General features: G+C 35.4%; 2 protein-coding genes across 2 annotated transcripts; one reads left to right on the plus strand and one right to left on the minus strand.

Moving 5' to 3' along the window:
• Positions 1-692: 692 nt before the first annotated feature.
• LOC117926503 lies at positions 693-8820 on the minus strand. The gene is made up of 2 exons (XM_034845606.1): positions 6176-8820; positions 693-993 (listed from the first exon to the last, which is right to left on the minus strand). The coding sequence occupies exon 1, from the start codon at positions 8714-8716 to the stop codon at positions 6242-6244; it is 2475 nt and encodes an 824-aa protein (XP_034701497.1). The 5' UTR covers positions 8717-8820; the 3' UTR covers positions 693-993; positions 6176-6241.
• A 2076-nt stretch (positions 8821-10896) lies between these two features.
• LOC117926504 (sodium/calcium exchanger NCL1-like) lies at positions 10897-14845 on the plus strand. The gene is made up of 7 exons (XM_034845607.1): positions 10897-11371; positions 12612-12797; positions 13012-13193; positions 13324-13469; positions 13693-13975; positions 14065-14367; positions 14446-14845. The coding sequence occupies exons 1-7, from the start codon at positions 10987-10989 to the stop codon at positions 14692-14694; spliced, it is 1734 nt and encodes a 577-aa protein (XP_034701498.1). The 5' UTR covers positions 10897-10986; the 3' UTR covers positions 14695-14845.
• Positions 14846-17181: the final 2336 nt, after the last annotated feature.

Consider the following 17181-nt stretch of genomic DNA (forward strand, 5'->3'; position numbering starts at 1 on the left):
AACCAAAAAATTTGCTTTTTTTTTTTGCTTCCTGCACTTTCTGGATCTATTCTTGCCGCGGTGCTGCCGCCCCTATTCAATTTCAGGGAAAATTAAATCTCGCTTGGTTTCCGAGAAAATCCATGCAAAACCCTCAAGGAAAACCAAAAAAATTGCTTTTTTTTTTTGCTCCCTATGCTTTCTGGATACGTTCTCACCGCCGCCCCCGCCCCCCCCCCCCCCAATTCGATTTCCGGGAAAATTCATCCTCATTTGGTTTCCGAGAAAATCCATGCAAAACCCTCAAAGAAAACCAAAAAAATTACTTTTTTTTTTTCTTTTTATATGTTCTAGGGGTATCCATCCCCCATTTGATTTCCGGGAAAATTCATCCTCATTTGATGTTCTAGGGGTCTCCATCCCCCATTAAATTTCCGGGAAAATTCATCCTCGTTTGATTGCCGAGGCGTGGGAAAAAGAAAGTAAGAATTTTGACAGCCAACCGTATTTGTGATGGATCCCAAGAACATCTGGGGGATGAGTTTTGAAATTCTTATCAGTTATGTATGATTCTTTCTTTCTTGCTCATGCCAGATGTTTTAATATTAAAATTGATTTTATTTTTTTATTTTTTTATTGGACCTCCACCATTAAACAACTTGTTTCTTGCGTTTTAAGGATAGAAATGGAGGAAAAAAGGAGACAAATATTGCTGCAGGATGAAGAAGCACATACAAAATATATAAGAAATAACCTTTTTAAGATTAAAGTCGGTCATCCAAGACAGAATTCTACATCGAGGTCTATACAACATATTTAATCTGCTAGTAGCAATGATCAACTGAGTGGCAAGTATGCTCATCCATCTTCCATTCGGAACACAAATTGCTGTGACATGATTATCATCGACCACTCCAAAACCCTGCGAGGTCAGCAGGCCCAAAAGGCCATTAACTTGAAAGCTTGGCAGCACAGAAGGGGTGAATGGCTGATTCATAAAATACTAATGCTAACCTGCATGATGGAAGGAAAAACTCTTTTGAGGGAACAATCTTCTAAAACGAAATCACTGGCACATGATGGCATAATATTGTGATTAAACACTCTCCAAAGACCCAGATAACATGCTAAATCATGGTAAATCTTATAAACAAAGAGTAGCTCAACATATGCAAAAATTGTCTAGGTCCTAAAACAAATACCTATTTCCTCCAGTGGCACATGCTCATAAGATAACTATGAAGAGTTAGGTTGTCCAACATCATAAAAATTCAAAGAAATTCAAAGTCCTTTCTTGCCCCACAAGTACCAAATTACAGAGCAGGTCAGGCCACAATAAAGGTTATATATAGCATAAATATAATCCAAGTATAATGAATGTTGAGTAGATTCCAGCATAAGCTAAAACCCCAGATTGAACTGGTGACAGGAACAGAGTCTGAGATCCCTAATTGAGTTTTGCAAGGGGAGGGAGAGAGGTGGAGGGGAAAATGGGGTTGCAATTTGTTTTGTTTAAACATAAGAGCAACATTGCATAACAGCTTTTATTGACAACCACACTAATCTACCTCAAGGGCTTGTGATCTCAGAGTCTATCCTGGGTCTCACCCATTATTAGCCTGCAAAAAACACTCAGCCACAGCTAGTTTGGCCCCACTATGTAGATAACTGGAAATTGTTCCAGTAGATTAAACAAAACACAACAAACAAAAACTATTTTGGTTTTTATCACTTATTTCATAATTCACCAGTCCAAGCAAGAAATGGAAGGTAATAATAACACTCACATGAGGTTATTAATGGAAGTTCTATTATTGTTCAATTTTCATAAAATTAACATATAAATTAGTAAAACCAACACCAGGCTCCAAACAAATAACTTTTGTTCAAACATGAACATACTGGATAGTAAGAAACAAAATGCTAGCCAGTCAACACTTTCTACTACAGCATATTGGATAGTAAGAAACAATGCACCCAAAGGTATAGCAAATATGAGGACATCAGGTTATAGTTGTCATTGTGTGTCACATCATGCTTGATGTGTTGCTACAACTTGTTCCTAATTTCCAACTTTTCAACAGAGAATTCTCCATGAACTGACAAATATAAGGAAGAAAAGATGTGACGATCAAACTTTCCTCAATGCAGAGATCACAAATAAATATCATGCCATGGAAGATTTTTATCAGGGGAGGCAGAAGAAAGAAACAAAATTTAAACGCTTTTTTTAACCATGTAATAACATCTCCCCATATGGTAGTAAAAGAATCCTTCAAATAAAAATGAAATATAAAATTGATTTTCTCAAAATAGCCAAAAAAAAGGGTCAAAATATGCATGTACTCTATATTCTGTGCTGCATTTTATAGGCAAACAAGAATTGAATCTAACAGGAGCTTAACAAGTACTTAACAAAAGGAAGCACAACATAAGTACACGGGTTGGTCTAGGTCAATAGACAAAGAGCAAGGCCTAAAGCACTCAAGGCCTTCCAACTCACAACCTATCGGAGAAAGAGGCCTTGAACCTGCTTGGCCTACCAGCCCAACTCAAGCCAAACAAGGAGGCTTAGAGACTATCCTCACAACCTGTCTACTAGCCTCCAAAGCTTTAGTGTAGATAGAAAAAATTGCACCATCTGAAACTTGGGCAACATGTAAAAGCAACTTGGGTTGCACGCAAAATCACCTTAGGCTGCCCCAAACTTTTTGCACGCTTCCCAACCTCAAACTCCACTTCACTCTGTGTGTGCCCTTCCCTCACCCATAGTTTTAAAAGGCACAAGGTGCACCTAAGGCACAAAAGTCTCTTATAGCTTAGGAACAAGGTGCAACACAAGGTGTGCGTTTAAGTGAAGTGAAATGCGACCTGGGATGCATATCAATCTTATAAAATATGATTAAAATCTAATCTAATCAATAAAAAATTTAAGATTCCAAACATTTAAAAGAAGTATTTAATAAAAAAAATAAAATTATATAAGTTTCAATATACAACTAGAAATTTCTAGACTAGCATTTAAAAAGGAATAGCAAAGTTGATAAGGCATGCCTCTTCAATAAGGCACATGTCTTGGCAAGAGAGGCATTATAACTAGGGAGTGGTTGTGCCTTGAGCCTAGGCGCACTTAAAGCACACCTTTTAAAACTATGCCCTTGCTGTCATCCTTGACCTCCATTACCCTACAACCCTCCTTTGAAACAAACACCAACTCCCATGGTGGGATCTCCCACCATAACTGAACAATGAAGACTAAAAACCCTACCACCACATGCAAGATCATAAGGACTAGGGACCCTCCTATTGGAGCTTACTAGAATTCTAGCCCATTGTAAATGGCATCTCTTGGCTATCCACATCCATAGCTGCAAAAGCTCCACGAGTATCACCCACTCTCTTGAAGAAGTCCTTACCCCACAAGGGCAATGACAATCCAACCGGTCTCACCCAAAATCTTTTGCACAAGCCCATTCTTGGAAACAACCAACTTCAAGGCCACCTCAGTTGCAATCTCTTTCCTTCAAAAGAACAAACACCCAAATGCCACACCCTTTTGGTTCAATTAGATTCTAAAACTAGTACTTCCTATAATCTTTTCGTTGTTCCTCAGTAGCTCAATGGCAGAGTAGTCAACTATTAACAGATTGGTTGTAGGTTCCAAACCTACTTGGGGAGATTTGATTCATTCTTAATTCTTTAATTCAAAATGAAAGGGCTCCCTATAATGTGTGTGTGTCCGTGTGTGTGTGAGTGAGTGTGTATGCCATATCTATGCATATGTGCATGCACCCATGTTAGGTTTGTCAAAGGAGGCTTGGGCAATGAATTTATGGGAAGACTTAGGAGCGGGGGGTCATTGGATTACGTGTTTCACCAAGCACTTTAATGATTACAAGTTGGACGTTGTTGAGACCTTTTTCTCCACACTGCCACTTGCTAATGAACACATTTAGAAGGGAAGATAATAACAAGGTGATCTAGAAGGATGCTAAAAAGGGTCTATTTTCAATCAAACCTTTCTATTCAGTCTAGGAAATGAGGAAGGTAATCCACTTTCCAACAAACATTATTTGGAATTCATGGGTCCCATCCAAAGTAAACTTTTTTTGGGGGGAAGCCAATTGGGGCAAAAGTTGGCTTTAGATAATCTCCAAAAGATGGCGACTGATAGCGAATAGATGATTTCTTTGCAAACTTGAGGGGGAGTCTATTGACCATAATCTACTTCATTGCACTAAAGCAAAGATTCTATGACATCTCTTGTTCTCCTTATTCGATGTAGTTTGGGCGATCCCTTCTTTGGTGAAAGATATCTTGTTTAGTTGGCATGGTTTCTTTGTAGGGAAGGAAAGGAAAAATGTGTGGAAAACTGCCCCCCTTTGCATATTTTGGACAATTTGGCAGGGATGAAATTAAAAAGCTTTTGAAAATAAGGGGCAAACTGATCAAAAAATAAAACTTACATTCCTTTGTAATTTTTCAGCTTGGGTTAGCATGTACATAAGTAAAGGATCAATGTCTTTGTTTGATACCTATCTATCTATCTATTTATCTATGTATATATAATTTTTTTTTTGGATAGCCACACCACAATTCAAATTGAAGGAGTCTAGAAAAAGGGGGCACACCTTAAGTCCACAAGGAGATCATATGATTCTATATGTATTTTAAGTTTCTGACTATTGTGGCTGAATTGGATGAAATGAAAAACATCAATATAGAATAAGAAAGGAAAACAATCATTAAAAGTTAGAAAATGCTCAGCATGAACCTAGAGCCAAATAGAAAATGGCACAAGAACTCACTATTAGGGACTTTAGGAGGTTCAAAAGTCTGAAATCTACATAACATTCAAATAAATGTTTTATCATTTTCCTTGCTATTAGGACTTTAGGAGCTTCAAAGGTTTGGACAAAAGAAGCCTTGTTGACAGTGTATTTTGTGCACGGTCTATGCAAGCCAAACACTTGGTGGAATGCTAGCAAATGAAACAACATTCCACATAAGAAAAAAGAGTATAGTTTCATGGGCAGTTATTTTGCAGGAACTCATTTATGCCCTTTTTGGTATAAAGCAGATGATGCAATCCTTAGTTAGAAGTGTCCTTTTGGGTTGCTTGTATCCTTTATCAGAAAAAAGGAGGAAGAAAGCTTAGACAACAACTTCTTTGTGCTTATTTTAGACAATATGGAATGAGAGAAATTGGACAGCTTTTGAAAATATTGAAAATGGGGATCAAGCAATCAAACAATCTTTATGTATAATTTCTTGGGGTGGATAGGAGTTTATATAGGTTATTACTCAATGTCCATATTGGACTTCATTGGTTGATTGAGCTCTAAGTATGGAGAAAATATTGTTTTTTGTGTCTCTCTTTGCTTTGTTTAGCTTTTAAGCATCTTTGTATACATTGTGCATACTTTTGTGTACTCTTTGGATAAGCGCTTTTAATAGAATTAATCTTTTCTTTGCATATAAAAAAAAAAATATAGTTCCAAAGAAAAATCATAAAAAAACTTTAACAAACTTAACCAAACTTGTGCAAAGATTTTTCATTTTTTTTTTGTTGGATCAAAGATAAAAACATTTCCATTAAAAAGGAGTAAACAAGAGAAGGATGAGCAATGCTTCCCTAATTACAAACATGATCAAAACAAAGGAAAAGAAATTCAAGTCTAACTTATGCAAAGGTATATATATTAAAACATTGTGGATAGTGCCCTCTCATGTCCATGTACTATCACTCCAGAATTTTCCATGTTGGCATATCCATTTCCTGCACCATCTGAATCTGTACTATTTTTTTTTTATTGGAATCTGAATCTGTACTATACACTTGGATTAGCTTTTAGAGAACTTAATATAAAGTTGAAAGATATTTGCTCTCCATAATATTCCAATCAGTAAATGACCAAATGGACTCCTAATAGAATCCACAAGTTGACCATAATCCACAGACACACAGAGGAGGCCAAGGCACACTTGCATTTCAGTTTCAAATGTATATGATAATATGGTCCAGGAAAGGAAATATGACTGATAAAAGACAAAAGATCAGCAGAGACCATAAACCAAATTTCCAGTTAGTAGTACAGTTACGTGTTGGTCTGTAGTTCAGCAATATTTTGAATGCAGCATCACATATATTATACAAGGATACAAAAAGCTACACCAAAATCTAAAGAGGACTTACAATTATGATTTGTCCTTCACTGACATTTTGATAACTTCCAAAAGGAAAAACCTTTTAGACGATTTATCATTCTTTTGGAGCAGGTTCTGATGTTTCTGAAACCTTCCGTTTAGCATATGATTCCTTGAGAAGTTTTACATTCTTCTCAGCATCCATCAACCTGCTATCAAGCATATGAACCACATTCAGATGCAATTCCAATTTGTTGAACCACACAACCTCAAAGTCCTTAATCTTTTGTTCCACCAGCAAACAGTTCATCCTATATTCTTCTTCCTGCCTCCGATGTTGTTTTTCCAATTCCATGGTGCTCAGAACAACACCCCCTGTCTCACCAACATCACTGTAAAGTGGCTCATCAGGCAGTGGACAGTGTGCTCTATATTCAGAAAATGCCCGCTGTGTTTCTCTTAAAGCCTTCCTATAGCTCTCTAAGAGATTTCCCATCACAAAAAGTTCACGATCCCGCCGGTATGTTTCCACTTCTCTTTTCTGAAACTCCTCAAACTTGGCTTTCTGCAAAAGTTCAATCAGGTGGTCTCGCTGTTGCAGCTCACCCATTAAGAATTGCTGATTCATACTTGATTCAGCAAAAGCTTGTTCTTTTGCCTGATGAAGCATCTTGGCCTTTCCCATCCAATGCTCTATTTGCTCCATACACATGTCAAAGTCACTCCTCAACCTCTTATGACTACTATTTAGAGATTGATGAGAAATATCATGTTCATGGCTGATATCTCTCTTGCTAGAGTTACTGAAAATGGATGGACCCCCTGGAATCATATTTGCTTCAGCCCTTGATGAGAGAAGCTCCATGGAAGAATGATCACGAAGCTGCATTGATGAATTAAAAGGAACTTGTGATGCTTCCATTGTGTGAATAAGGTTCTCCGAGGGTAGACCAGCTAAATTGTCACATTTTGGTGAAAGATTAAAACCACGATCCTGCTCTTCTTCCTCTTCTCCTTCTCCTTCTTCTTCATCTACTTCGTGTTTCCTTTCCTCATCACAAACTGAACCCTTAAGGTCATCAAGAGTACAATGACGCAAATATGGTTCATTATCATCATTCTTCCCGTCCAAGAACCACTGCCCAGGTTCTTGCTCCTTGCACTCTTCAAAATCCATATTGTCCTCATCCTTTACCTTTTCCTTCCCAACACCATCTTGACCCAAACGTAATTCAATATTATGTTCCTCCAATTCATGTCCTTGAATATCATCCAAGCCCACAGTCTTCAAATCTTCATCCACCTTCACATCTTCATCCACCTTCACATCTTCATCCACCTTCACATCCTCACCCACCTTCACATCTTCATCCACCTTCACATCTTCATCCACCTGCACATCCTCACCCAACTTCACATACTCATCCACCTTCACATCTTTATCCATCTTCACATCTTCATCCATTTTCACATTTTCATCCATCTTCACCTCTTCATCCAACTTCACATCTTCATCCATCTTCACATCTTCATCATCTGCTTCACGATCTGGAAAATCACCCTCCTCACCCATCTCCACATCACCACCATCCTCTTCCTCCTTCACTTCAACCTCATCCTTAGCCTCTGTCCTCAAAAGCTCCTCCTTTTGTGCTCTTATCAAACACTGCAAATGTGAAGCATAGTAACAATTCACCAATTCTTCTGCATGCAACTCCTTCTCCACCATAAACCATATCAACCCCGCCCAATCTACCTTCTCCGGGTGCCCCTCCTTAATCACCCGCGTCCAAGTCAAAACCTCCGTTGGCATCATCCACGTATCCTCGTGTAAAAGCACCCAATTTGAGACCAAATCCTCAATAAACCCAATCGCCTCCTCTGCCGCCGGAGCCTCCAAGACACCCTCCGACGATGCACTGACCTTCTCCTTCTTCACCGGCAACTTCATCGCCCGAGCAAGATCAGCCCTATTGACCTTAATCTTAACCCCATTAACAACACTGCCTCTCGCACTCTGCGTATAATTTGCAATCAACTGCGCAAGAAGATCTGTGCGAATGGTCTGATCAAACTCAATATGAACAAATTCCCACAACCCAAGACGATTAAGCAGCGACTCGTGCTTGGAAAAATCTAGGGTTTTATTAGGCACAAAGGGGATCGGATTTAGGGTTTTAATAAGTGCACCAAGTTTCTGCTGCTGAAATTTTTCAAGAGCAGTACGTCGCTTGTGCTGAGCTCCCTTCTTGCGCTTGAGTGAACGGCGAGCATTGGTGGGCGTGGTGAGAGGAGGATTTTGAGGGGTAGATGAGTCGGGGATGGTGATGGTGATGTGTGAAACGGAAATTGATGAAGAAGAAGGAGACGTACCTTCTGGGTCATCTTGATCATCTTCGATAGAGATTTGCTGGTGTTGAGGGTGTGGCTGTTCAGTTGGTTCAGGGTTTTGGGGATCGGCGATTTCTAGGGTTAGGGTTTTAGGGGAGAGAGCTTGAGCTTGAGATTGTGGATGTTGTTCAGCGGGCATGTTAGGGTTTTGGGTGATGAGAGCCTCTTCTGGACCCTGAGAATCGGAAGGAGAGGACATGGTGATTGGCGTGATGGTTTTACCGTTGGTTTCCCCACTCTGAAATTCACCATCAAAGGAAGTGAGCAAGAGCCTACCAGCGATTGGCCTTCCCAGTTCTAGTATCTCTGCTCTTTTTGTAGGAGGGTCAAGATGGTCAATTTACAATTTTTGTTTCCAATTTCCACTTTCATTGTACCATATCTAACTTCCTATTATTTTTATTTTGTTATGTCATTTATTGGTATTAATTTTCCTCCTTAATTTCGTAAGCCATTAAATACTTAAGGAGCCATGGATAAAAAGATATCTTCTCTATTGATTAGGGGTGGCAAAGTTTAACATGACAAGCTTTTCGTGAATTTAGATTGAATATAAATGAGTTTAAATTAAATTCAAATTAATTTACATCACTTGTTTAATAAATAAGTAATTTTTAAATCAATCTCATTGAGAATTGATCCATATAATAATCTTACTATTAACTTAATTATATTTTTAAATTATTTAACCTATATTTGATTTTTTTTAAAAATAAGTATAATAAATCATAACACATATTTAATTGAGACATTAATCATATAAACATATATAAGACCTAACTTAACCTAATTATTAAATAGAATGACTTGATTATTAAATGGGTTCAATAAGATATACGATGCATTACATGTTTAATAATTAAATAGTATTTAAGTTTATATTTTTGACAATATTATTATTCGTATAAGAGTTATATAGTAAAACACTATAAAAAATCAGAAACCGATAGATTATGGATTCCATGTGCTCTTTATTTTTGGCTCACATGTAAGTTTCATTAATAAATAGGAAAATAAATAAATAAGAACAAATATTTAAATTCATGCCTTCTTACAAAACTTGGCACTAATAGGAAGAATGGTAATTAAGGGTGTCTTTGAAAACATTTATATTTGAGGTGTTTTTAGTTAAAATGCCTTCTTTAGAAGTGTTTTTGGGTGAATCATCAATAAGCTATTATAAGTGATTTTCTAATTTTTGAAAACTATATGATTTTTCTCCAAAAATACTTTATTTTTTATGTTAAAATATTTTTTAAAAATACTATTAAACAAATTCTAAGTCATGTTGCAAATTTTATATCAAATTAATTTTTTTTAATTAATTCAGTTAATAATAATATTAGTTTTTTTTAAACACAAATATGAATTATTTATTACATAGGTAGGACAAATTATTTGACAAGGTTAAATTAAACTATATTAGCTTGATACAAAACTAATAATCCAAATATAAGTATGATACAATTAATATGATTTTGACTCATGCAACTCATTCAAACTCTAAATTTAGATAATTTGTAAATTAATTTATTTTTTAAATGGTTTCTAAAAAATTAATAAAATTAATATAACTTATTAATAACAACCTTATTTTTAATCTTAAAATTTATTACCATATATAAGAATAAATGGGTGATGGGTTGAATCATAATAGTACTATATTATTGGTTGAGTTATAATCATGTTAAAATAGACCCGATGAATTAAATTCATAAGTTGTGTTTGAGTTAAAAGGATTCAATTGAGAATGGGTTAAGGGGATTAACATGATATAAACACGATTAATCTTAATCAAAATTTAACATCAAGTTTACCTCGACTAAAGCTCAACAATGTCATGCTTTTAAAAAAAATAAAATCACACAAATGTTAATTAACAACTTAGAATTACATGAAATCGCTCCTAATTGATACCGTACTAAGTAACTAATTGATTTTGACTTTTAAATAAATAGTATCAAATTTATTTCGAGTAGAGCTAAACAACGCCCTATATTTGAAAACACCCCCTCTCTATCTCTTACTCATTATTTCATGAACATACAATTTTATAAAAATAAAAGAATAACAAAAATATTGCATGAGTGTCATATAAATGTAATTGGTAAAATTCAAAGGCACATGAAATCTGGGCTAAACAACCATATGACAAATGGTACTATAGATTTGATATGGTATGATATATTGGTGTGTCATTAACTCATTCACCACATGATGTGATACCATACCTAGGATTGACTTTGTTTTGTGTAATTTTTTGTTCTTTTCTCTATTGATATTTTTTCCCCATATCTGTAAAACCTCTTCCATTGACTTGACTCAAGCCTCCCATTTTAAATTTCCCAATACCACCTGTTCTTCCTCACCTACAAGTTCTCCAAGCATGAGGCATGTTTTAAGGCAATGTGGAAAAGAACAAGAAGACACCTAACATATTAGCTTCTGATCACAAAGCCAAGTTCAGCCATGGCAAAGAAGCATACTCTCTTTCTTCTAGCTTTTCTCTTTCTCATGATGCTGATCAATGGCGGAAAGGGTCAGGGGGTTGCAGATAACTCTGCCTATGGTCTGGTCTCTGATGGAGTTGGAGAGGTTCAGCAATCAGCATTTGTTGTTTTTAAGAATTGGGCTTCATCAGATAGCTGTCACCAGACATATGGATTCCTGCCATGCACGACCACTGTGCTGGGAAACATCTTCCTAATCCTTGTGTATGGTTACTTGATGTTTATTGCAGCCAAGTTTTTGTCTGATGGAAGTGAGATTCTGCTGGGAATTCTTGGTCCTGGAATTATTGGTGGGCTTTTCCTGCCTGTGCTCAGTGCTTTTCCTGATGCTGTTATCATCCTTGGTAAGCTTGAAATCCATCATACCCTTTTGATTCATCATTCACTTTTCCCGCCCAAATTGATAAAACTGATCTCATTTGCTTTTCTCTTCATTCTGGTCTGTGTTCTTGACCAATAGGTTGAATTGTAAACATTATTTTTTCTCAATTCAATTTGGGTACCTTGTCTAACTTGAGTTCTGATTTTTGGAACCATGGCAAGAGGGCCCAAGACATATCTATATATATATATAATCCCACTTGCTCTCTTTCTGCAACTTTTCTATACCTAAAACCATTGACATAAGTTCCAAGTTGTCAAGAAAAACACATGTATGAAAAGTATTAATGCATGGACATCACGATACAACTGGCAAAAGTTTACAAAGATGTCAGCAAATATAAGAAAAATATTCCATGGGCATGTGCTTATCTCTTTTATTTTTTATTGCCAACAAAGAAAGTTCAACCTTACTAACTCCATTATCAGATCTAAGATAACTTCAATAAACTTATTCTTCTTATTCCTTAGTCAATTATCCTGATGGGTGCAATTATTAATAGTAAGCAAGTAAATACGATTGGAATATTTGATTTCTTAATATATAAATATCTACCCTCTGTAAGTCTTAATGCACAAAATGGACTGGTCACATGTGATAGATGAATTTTTTTTTTTCCAAAACTGATTCAAGTTGCCTACAATGATATCAGCTAGGACTAAGGGCTACACATCTCCTAGATTTTTGGAAGATTTGGGTTGTTCTTGGTTCTGCAGATTCGGACAATTTGGAATTCAAATCCTTGTTTTTACCATGGGTTTTCCTTCTATTTTCTTTTATTCAGTTGTTTATTTTTGGATTGTGGGGTTTAGGGGAATTGGATTCCAATTCTATGCAACCAAATAAAGCTAATAGTATTAATACCTTTAGCAGTCTGTATTAGTAGGAAAAAATCAGTTGTTTACAAATGGCCAAATGGCGTGAAATAGTGTGAGGATATTGATAAAAGACTCAATGATCCATCTGAGGGCAAACTTAACTGGAACTAAAAACAAAACAGATCCAAAATAGCTGCTACCCCAAGTCCAGGTTTTCGGTTAATTCACAATTGTTATTGCCAATTGTTAATTTTCATAGACTTTCTTCATACTATTCAATAAATTCAACAACGTGTTTGCACACAGTCGATGACTATCATTATGTAGTCTAATTAATCATACTTCTATTGACTTTTTTGTTGTGAAACTTTTGTGTTTCTGAAGCATCTGGGCTATCTGGAAGCAAAGAAACAGCTCAAAGTCAGGTCTCAATTGGTATGGGCTTGCTAGCTGGATCAACTGTTATGCTTCTGACAATACTATGGGGATCTTGCATCATAGTTGGCAAGTGTGACATTGAAAATTCAGTGGCTACTGATTTGAAAGACACCAGAGGATTCAGCTTAACTGGTAATTCCCTCAACTTCATTCACTTATAAGCCTCTGCATTTGGCCATTTATTGATCAGTCATGAACTATTTACTGGATGAACTTTTCAATTGAAAGAGTAATTAAACAAGACTTCAGAATTACAGAAGTTAATACAAAATTTTCTGATAATGATCCTGATACATAATGTGTGTGTGTGTGTGTTTTTTTTTTATTTTTTATCTGGTCTTTTCAGGTTCAGGTGTTAGTACTGATATCTGGGCCAGCTATGCGGCTCGGATCATGGTTATATCTGTTATTCCTTTCATTATAGTCCAAATATCACAACTTCTCCATACAACTTCGCAAGCTCGATTAACAGTCTTGATTTCACTCATTGTATCTCTTTCGTTATTGCTTTCATATTGCCTTTATCAGGTATATGTTCATCTACTTGGATTTATATACATTCCCTTGTTGCTTCTTGTTGAAAGATGTCTATTTTTTCAGTAACCAAATCCTTTGTTGTCTGAGCTTCTTTGCGTTTTTCCAATCAACACCATTGCAGGTCTTTCAGCCTAGGATTCAGAAGAGAAGACTTGCATATGCAAAGCATAAACATCTAATGTCGGGAATTTTAAAACATTTGAAGTCCCATATCCTGGGAAGGCTCTTCACTAATAACGGTGAACCTAATACAGAAGCTATAAAAAAGTCAGTCTTTGTTGCACTTTTGAGTTGAATCTGTCTCTTGGCCACTTCACTGAATTAGGCACTATGGGAATCTGCACATAAATTAACTGAATGAGATCTTATTAACAAACTACTTAGGCCTGAAGGGAAGCACAAATACTTAACAAAATCATGACTGGAATCTTGAAAATTAATCAACCTTGATTCTCTCAATATACCCTTTAATTCATGGATATGATGGCAGGTTATTTGAGACAATTGATGTAAATTCGAATGGGTACCTCTCTGTTACTGATATAAGAGCCCTGATAATAGGGATCCAGTTTGATGCAGCGGATTTGGATATTGATGAAACTGTGAGAAGTGTAATGAAAGATTTTGATACAACGGGGGATTCCCAAATTGATATGAATGAGTTTGTCAGAGGAATGTCAAGATGGCTTACTAAGGCTAAGCGTTCAGCAATTCATGCTGGAAGTGATGGCAGTAATTCCCTGTCAACAAGATATATAAATGACTTCAATCTGGTATGTCATGGTCAAGGGTCAAGTTTTTCTTTATCCAGTCCCGAATGTTTGTAACTTAGTATTATGACATCCTTAAAATGCATATGCAGCGAACAAGAGAGGAGCAGGAGAAGTTGGAGGATCAGAATGAAGAGGAGGAAGTGGAGAGCATTAAAAATCCCAAGTGGAATGCCTCTAAAGCAGTAGCCATTTTGCTTTTGGGCACAGTTGTTGCTGCTATATTTGCCGATCCCCTTGTTGATGCTGTTGACAACTTCTCCACTGCTACAAGCATCCCTTCTTTCTTTGTCTCATTTGTTGTTCTTCCTTTTGCTAGCTCCAGTGAAGCAGTATCAGCCATGATCTTTGCCAGCAGAAAGAAGTTGAGGACTGCTTCTTTAACATTTTCTGAGGTTTGCTTCTCCTCTTCTCAACCTTAAAATTAGGCGTAATAATGGCCTACTCCATAACCATTGAGTTCCTTTCTGCAGATTTATGGGTCAGTGACAATGGGCAACATCCTTAGCTTGTCTGTCTTCTTGGGTCTCATCTACTTTCGCCAGTTGACATGGGACTTCGCATCTGAGGTGCTGATTATTCTGATAGTATGCATACTGATGGGAGTCTTTGCTGGTACCCGTACAACTTTCCCTCTTTGGACAAGCTTGATGGCCTTCCTGCTTTACCCATTATCCTTGGTGTTGGTGTATGTTCTTGACAATTATTTGGGATGGTCATAGACACATTTTCAGTTCAAAGACAGCAAAAAGAGCATCAAGGGTACACCCACATTTTCAGTTCTTTTTTCAGTTGATGACTATATATGAAGCTCTACACCTGTTTGTATTTGATGTTTCATTGCATTTTCTTAATAACTTCCATTGAAATTTATGCACGTCATATCACATACCGCTATTTTTTTTTAAAAAATATATTATCTGATAAGGAGGCATAATATGCATATTGAACTTAAATCCTATAAGATTAAACTTTTAGGAAAATTGGTTATTTAACGTAGTATCAGAACTTGATTTGACAAAAGATTGTGATTCAAGTCATCTATTTGTAATTTGTATGTTTGTTTCTCACATTTGTTTTCATCTCACTCTTTGTAATTCTTTATTGAATATGAATCCAAATTCTCATGTATGGGTATGGGGCAATTCTAAGCTTTTAGGAAAATTAGTTATTCAATATTATCCACACTTCTGATGCCTAAGAATTAAAAAAATTATCGAATAAGATTTTCCACAAATACAAAGTAGTAAAGGTAAATTAAGAAATATGTTAATTTTTAATTGTTTATTCTTTTTTGTTTTTATCTTAACCAACTCCATTAATCTTTTAGCAACTTTTTTTAATCAAGATACATGAATTTTACAAAAAAAGGCATCAACTTCACTTTTCAAACTCACATGAATCTTATAAAAGGTTAGACAACTTTTCTTTTAAGCATTTGATTGCCATGCACAAATTAGTCTTAAAAGTTATGATGAACAACTTTTTTAACAAATTAGTATTAAAAGTCATGATTAAAACACTTTTTTTCATGGGTAATTTGTTTTTGACTTTGCAATTGAAATTGAGCCTATCAATAAATTATAATTTTATTTAAAAATAGAAAAATATTTAAGGAGATTCTTATGTTATATCACATATTAGTCTTTTCATCAAATGATATTTTATATAACCGATCGGATTGGACCACCCATGGCATCATGTCTCCCTATATTAATTATAATATTTTTCAAATCGTAACCATCGGTTCTACAACTCCAATTAAAATTAATATTATATATTATAGTTGATTATACATCACTAGTCATAACTAAGGCTTTAATTTGATACACCTTTGATCTTATATGTCTCAATAATTTTCCCTGAGTTCATCATTGTAGCCACATAATTGACCACTCCCCTAAGACTATTTTTGTGTGGGAGCCGCGAAATTGTATTAGAAAAGTGCCAATGGTGTCAAGTTTAATTTGTAGCTTAAGAACATTCATGATTTTGTTGTCAATGGCTTCTTCTACAATTCTCCAACATGAAGAGAAGTGACTTCTTCAAAGATTTTGCAATAATAATAATAATAATAATTTGTGAATATGAATGAGATAGGTGAGCATGAGCACTTTGAAGCTTACACATCACGTTACTTTGAAAATAAAACAAAACAAAACTTGTAGGGGCATAAAATTAAAAATTTTAGAAACGTATTGGACATTTTATGGCTTGGTTGCAGTCCACATTGCTTCCTACCTAATTTACATTATCATGGTTCTACTCTTAATATTTCAAATCCCGTGTGAAAAAGACCCAAAAGTTAAAATAACCTGAATTCTACATCATCGAAGGATTGATCATAAATTGTGGAAATGAACCAAGACTCGCATAAATATAAGAAGAAAAATGATTGGCTATTGGTACTTAGTGATCTTTTAATCATGAAAATACAAATATATGAGATCAAGTATAAACAAATAGGAAAATATCATACTAAGTTAAAAAACAAATAAATTAATGACTTATGAATGAGATATAAAATCATGAGATCAAATTATATACATGACCTATTGTGATTGATCATACTTTTCAATAGGCACTGATTTGATGCTAAAACCAAACCCTAAATATGAATAATAAAGTGCAACAACCTAAATCAAGCTCATGATATAATACTTAATATGTTGATAATCAATTAATTGTAGAATTGACTTTTTTGATATCATTTAACATTATCTTTATCCCATAAATTATCTTAACAATCCTGTGATTGTTGGATTAACTACTCATAATTTTTTGACATTAATATTAGAGTTCCAAATGGTGCGAGTAATGAAAAATCATTATTTATTTATTTTATCAAAACATTGCATCCACGTCTTATTTGGAAAAGCAATTGTTGAAATGAATCAATATAACACAAGTAAGAACCACTATTTAATTTATTTATTTTTAAATATTGCTTCAACATCCACGTATTTGTATTTATTCGGAAAAGTAATTTACGTTATTTAACAATATTTTCTCATGCCAAATAATTCCCATCACATTTTCTAAGTTCCCATTCAACACGCACCAATTATTTCATCAGTTCCTGGTGGGCCTACAAGGCGCAACGACCAGACACAAGCTTTCGACCAGCATCAAATATAAAACCATTAAAGACAAATAAGGACAAGAATGGTTACTACATATATGGGACCCTTTAGGTTCTGGTCACAAAG

Source organism: Vitis riparia, chromosome 12, assembly GCF_004353265.1.
Source record: "Vitis riparia cultivar Riparia Gloire de Montpellier isolate 1030 chromosome 12, EGFV_Vit.rip_1.0, whole genome shotgun sequence".
Taxonomy (NCBI): Eukaryota; Viridiplantae; Streptophyta; class Magnoliopsida; order Vitales; family Vitaceae; genus Vitis; species Vitis riparia.

Bases quoted from the DNA above. Each gene is read 5' to 3' on its own strand.
- LOC117926503 (XM_034845606.1), bottom strand. From the start codon at position 8,716: ATGTCCTCTCCTTCCGATTCTCAGGGTCCAGAAGAGGCTCTCATCACC.
- LOC117926504 (XM_034845607.1), top strand. From the start codon at position 10,987: ATGGCAAAGAAGCATACTCTCTTTCTTCTAGCTTTTCTCTTTCTCATG. The intron at 11,372-12,611 runs GTAAGCTTGAAA...GTGTTTCTGAAG, and splicing joins TGATGCTGTTATCATCCTTG to CATCTGGGCTATCTGGAAGC. The intron at 14,368-14,445 runs GTTTGCTTCTCC...TCCTTTCTGCAG, and splicing joins CTTCTTTAACATTTTCTGAG to ATTTATGGGTCAGTGACAAT.